This window comes from Schistocerca serialis, chromosome 1 (assembly GCF_023864345.2).
Source record: "Schistocerca serialis cubense isolate TAMUIC-IGC-003099 chromosome 1, iqSchSeri2.2, whole genome shotgun sequence".
Classification (NCBI taxonomy): Eukaryota; Metazoa; Arthropoda; class Insecta; order Orthoptera; family Acrididae; genus Schistocerca; species Schistocerca serialis.
Genome location: NC_064638.1, coordinates 699,597,679 through 699,602,883, shown reverse-complemented (window position 1 = coordinate 699,602,883; position 5,205 = coordinate 699,597,679). Strand labels below are relative to the sequence as shown.

The 5,205-nt window shown below is 42.4% G+C and overlaps 1 protein-coding gene across 1 annotated transcript; it reads right to left on the bottom strand.

The window, feature by feature from the left end:
- Positions 1-4,451: 4,451 nt before the first annotated feature.
- Positions 4,452-4,994, bottom strand: LOC126426497 (piggyBac transposable element-derived protein 3-like). Its single transcript, XM_050088439.1, has one exon. The coding sequence runs from the start codon at positions 4,992-4,994 to the stop codon at positions 4,452-4,454; it is 543 nt and encodes a 180-aa protein (XP_049944396.1).
- Positions 4,995-5,205: the final 211 nt, after the last annotated feature.

Below are 5,205 nucleotides of genomic sequence, written 5' to 3'. Positions count from 1 at the left end.
CGCGAGTTGAGTCAGACGTCGCTGCATATTTTCTGCTTTTCGACAATAATATACCGCAGTAACACAGTACTCTAAAAAAATTCGTTGTTTATTTTTTCATTACTAGATCTAAGAGTTGAAAGTAACTACACAGGATTTTGCTTCTGTGAATACATTTATTGATAAATTTACTTTCCGCATCCTCACTTTGTTGTAACAGAAATAAAAAAATACGTTTCAATCAAGACTCAGCTTTACAGGTACCTCCCATTCCGGGAAACAAAATTGCATGTGAAAACACTGTAAAATTCTTATTCTAATACATCATAAGCAGAATTATATTTCCAGAATGAATTTTCTCTCTGCAGCGGAATGTGCACTGACCTGAAACTTTCTGGCAGACTATAACTGTGTGCCGGTTCTGGACTCGGACTTAGGGCCTTTGCCTTTCGCGTAACAATAATCGTAACTTAGGTTTGTCTGGTAAGAACGGAGTTCTACAACATGGTGGGGTATGGGAAGAAAACCATGAACTTAAGTAGGTGACATTAGTTATGAAGTCCTCTTTATCTCAAGACAAGAGTTAGTGTCATTTAAATATCTCTGAGACAATATAAATTTGTTAGCGGTTCTTGGCGCTTCAGTCCGGAACTGCGCTACTGCTACGGTCACAGGTTCGAGTCCTGCCTCGGGCATGGATGTGTGTGATGTTCTTAGGTTAGTTAGGTTCAAATGGTTCAAATGGCTCTGAGCACTATGGGACTTAACATCTGTGGTCATCAGTCCCCTAGAACTTAGAACTACTTAAAACTAACTAACCTAAGGACATCACACACATCCATGCCCGAGGCAGGATTCGAACCTGCGACCGTAGCAGTCGCGCGGTTCCGGACTGAGCGCCTAGAACCACTAGACTACCGCGGCCGGCGTTAGTTAGGTTTAAGTAGATCGAAGTCTAGGGGACTGATGACCTCAGATGTTAAGTCCCATAGTGCTCAGAGCCATTTGAACCATTTAGAAAGACTAAGTAGTGTGAAGACGAAAAACGCAAATTTTGACTATAGCCGTTAGACATTTGGTCTCCCCTAGTATTGTAGGAGATGAGCTCTGGGGTGAAATAGACAGACAGGACACAGACGAAAGAGGTAAATACATTCTCTGAGAAAACTGGTGTAATGTAGGGAAAAAGCTATAAAAGACAAGGTCTTTAAGGAAGGGGGGAGACAGGGATTACACCTAACTGCAACAACTGTTAAAAAAGCAATCAGAGAAAATTGTAGAACACGATAAAAAGTTCAAAATGGTTCAAATGGCTCCGAGCACTATGGGACTTAACATCTGACGTCATCAGTCCCCTAGAACTTAGAACTACTTAAACCTAACTAACCTAAGGACACCACACACATCCATGCCCGAGGCAGGATTCGAACCTGCGACCGTAGCGGTCACGCGGTTCCAGACTGAAGCGCCTAGAACCGCACGGCCACACCGGCCGGCGATAAAAACCTAAGTAGGAGCAATAATAGTGTAAGACAATACATACCATATTAAACCTGTGTACCTTACCAGATCTCGAACCCGTCCATCCATGTTTCGTGAGCAGTACGTTTTCAGTGCAGCCTTACGGGAACACTGAGAAATCTGCTTAAAACTGTCCTTACTACACGTTAGGAGATCCTCTGTGGAATGAAAGTAGCAATTGAATAATGGCAGTTAGAAGGTTTACACGACTTTTGCATGTTTAGTGCAGCGGCTCCCAACCTTTCTAAGACCATTACCGACGAACGAGATCAGATACTAACCCCGAAAACTGCTTCCGAACGGCTATATTTTAAAAATTACAAATTGCAAGTAAAATATACTTAGCGTTCAGAAAAAAACTGTCATGTTTTAGTTGTTTTATCAAACTAAGCAATAATGTATCACTGAGGTTAGGTATTGCTTATTTTTAACAATGCTGTTTATAGCCGCTTTCGTCTTCGCCAGCTCACATCCTAAGTCATCCTGCAGGTGGATTCTGTGACTTCTCTCTCTCCCTCCCTCTCTCTCTCTCTCTCTCTCTCTCTCTCTCTTTCTCTCTCTCTCTTTCTGTCTCTCTCTCTCCTTATGAATGCATGTTCTCAGTTTGTTGCCTTCCTCCAAGTGGACTCTATCAAGAAGTTGTAGTGTCACTCGAATTTACTATCTGATTCAGCGATGGGGTGTAGTTATAAGACACTGGGCTAGTATTTGAGAGGAAGGCTGCTCACAGTTCCGCTCAGCCGTCCAGCCGCTCAGCCGCTCATTTCACTGACCTTTTTCCGTTGCTCATGAATCGGTCCAAAAAACCTTGAGAAGTTGAAACCGGGGCATCAACCACACATCCGCTACGTACCACTGTCCACCAGCTCGGTCGTCGAGCGAAGGTAATGTCGAAACAATAAAGGTCGAGAGAGACGATAACGCGATCGGACCACTGGACGTGGGTGGTTGGTTTGGGGGGAGGGGACCAAACAGCGAGGTTACCGGTGCCATCGGATTAGAGAATGATGGAGTAGGAAGTCGGCCGTGCCCTTTCGAAAGAACCATCACGGCATTTGCCTGAAGCAATTTAGGGAAATCACGGAAAACCTAAACAGGATGGCCGGACACCGGTTTGAACCGTCGTCCTCCCTGATGCCAAACCAGTGTGCTAACCGCTGCGCCACATCGCTCGGTCACTGGACGAGCCACACCAAGCAAGTGAGCAGTGAACGCTGACACGCAATTTCTGAATACCGTGGTTCACGCTGTGCTAGTCATGAGGGTGGTGAAAAACATTTTTCATAGTTTGAATCAGTGGTATCGAACAGAAGAACTATTAAAGACGAAGGACTGCATTTCAGGAACATTATGTAAAATTGAGTAATTATTAATTTTCTATGAACCGTTTCGAGAAGCGATTGACAGACCTCGATCACATAACAAACCACATCGAATAATTCTCCGATAATCGTAAACCTATGTGAAATAGCGCGCTCATAGCTAATATTGCAGAGTGAGTTTCACTTCTGTTCGACAAGAAAAATAAAAGCTTCAAAAATGCAACATCATGCCACCTTCCTGATTCTGCTTTTAAGAGGCTTGGAGATGATTGACCCACCTGACAGCGGCCTCATAATGACGGGCTGGATTCATGTTTTCTTTTTCGGAAAGGTCGCAGTACATAGTAATTGGCAGGAATTATAGTGAAACAGGATTTATATCTGGCGCGCCAAGGAATTGTAATAGGCCCTTTCTGTTCTTGATCTCTATAAATGATTTACGAGACAATCTGAGCAGTTCTGTTAGCAAATTTGCAGGCTTTGTCGATGTTTACTTTGTAGTGAAGCGAACATAAAATCTAAAGGAATTACGAAATAAGTTTAAATAAAATTTCTAAATCATACCCCTTTCAGACCCCCACCCAAACTTGAAAGGAAAATTTTGAAATAAATGCATTTTTGTAACTAAAAAAAGCCGGCCGTACTGGCCGTGCGGTTCTAGGCGCTGCAGTCTGGAACCGCGAGACCGCTACGGTCGCAGGTTCGAACACTGCCTCGGGCATGGATGTGTGTGATGTCCTTAGGTTAGTTAGGTTTAACTACTACTAAGTTCTAGGGGACTAATGACCTCAGAAGTTGAGTCCCATAGTGCTCAGAGCCATTTAACTAAAAAAATATAGAATCGTGGACCAGTTGCTTAGAAAGTTTTATTTTTTAATTTTGATGCAAATTTTAACCCACACGACTGTGTGGGTTGGGATTATCTTACATATTTTTGTCATTTCTTGCAGTGATATGCACGAAAGCAATTACTGTCTTTTGACAAACACAAATAAATATTACACTTCAGACATCTTGTTCTCGTCCTCTCCTTGCAATTTTTTTGCTTGCAGCAACGAGCTGAAGGCAAATCATCAACAGTTGGCCAGTGATGATATCCATCTAGCCGCTTCTCTTCACATGGTGTGTTTGCTGGTTTGTACATTTTATTTGGTGGCCCTTCATCGGATTCACTTCCATGTTCCTGTCCTGAAGAAGAAGAAATTAGCGCTTCCCCAATCATTTGTCGGAATCCAAGAAGATCTAAAGTGTTTTTCTTTTGTACTTTATTGGTTTCGCAGTCAACTTTGTATTGTAACCAGGAATTGACGCAAGCCAAATCAAGTAAATGAATCAAAGATTTAAAGTCCACCTTTTTGTTTTCAAGAAAGTCCTGTAGGTCTCCATTATTTGAGGGCAGAGGTCCACTCCTCCCATACACAGGTTGTACTTCACTACGACTGCAGGACATGGCACTAAGATGTATTACTTTTCTGGTTTACTCCATCTCTCAACATTGCTAACAGGTTCACATCCTGTACAAGTAGAGGCTTTTGAATCTTTCCACTGGACAATGACTATTTTATCATCGTCCCTGCAGAATTCTTCCATATCTCCTCTCTTCAGTCTTTTTTCTTCTGTCAGGTGAAGTTATTTCACTCTGTTTTTCATTATGGTTCCTGTTCCTTCCAGCCCTAGGTCAAGTAACTGTTGCAACAATGGCAAAGCTGTAAAATATCTGTCAAAATATAGTCTTGCACCTTGAGGTAATGTTTGAGCAAGGCGAAGAATTACAGATGGCCCAAGACCAAGGCCAACATCTGGCGGAGGAGTTGATTTACCTTGATAAAATTCAAAATCAAGTGCTAAACCTTTCGTTGTTGCAAAAACAAAGTTTTTAATTCCCAAAGGGCGCGGTTTGTTTGGAACATACTGAGACAATGTGCAGCGTCCAGTAAATGGTACCATTTGCTCATCAATGGAATAATCATTTTCAGAGGGGCGTGGATGTCTCAAACAAGCACTGCGTACAACATTAATTGCAGGTTGTAGTTTCCACAATCTATTAGTTTCTGATTCACATGGAATGTTGTTAGTGTCCACAACATGCAGTGCTGTTCTGAGAGTGAAGAACCTGTCTCTAGGCATACAGTCTGCAATAGTTGGCATACGCAATGACTTCTGCCAGTACATACGTGTACGAGGATATCTAATGCATCCCATAAGTATATGCATGCAATACAGATTTTTTATCCCTTGAGGATTTGTATGAGCAACTTCCCTTCCTTCGAAAAGTAGTAACTGTTAGTGCAGTCAGATGCTAACTGAAAAGAATATTCTGGGTAGTACTCGCTCACTCTCCGAGTGCGCAAAAATTTTGGAGGTGATGGTCTTTTGCTCCAAG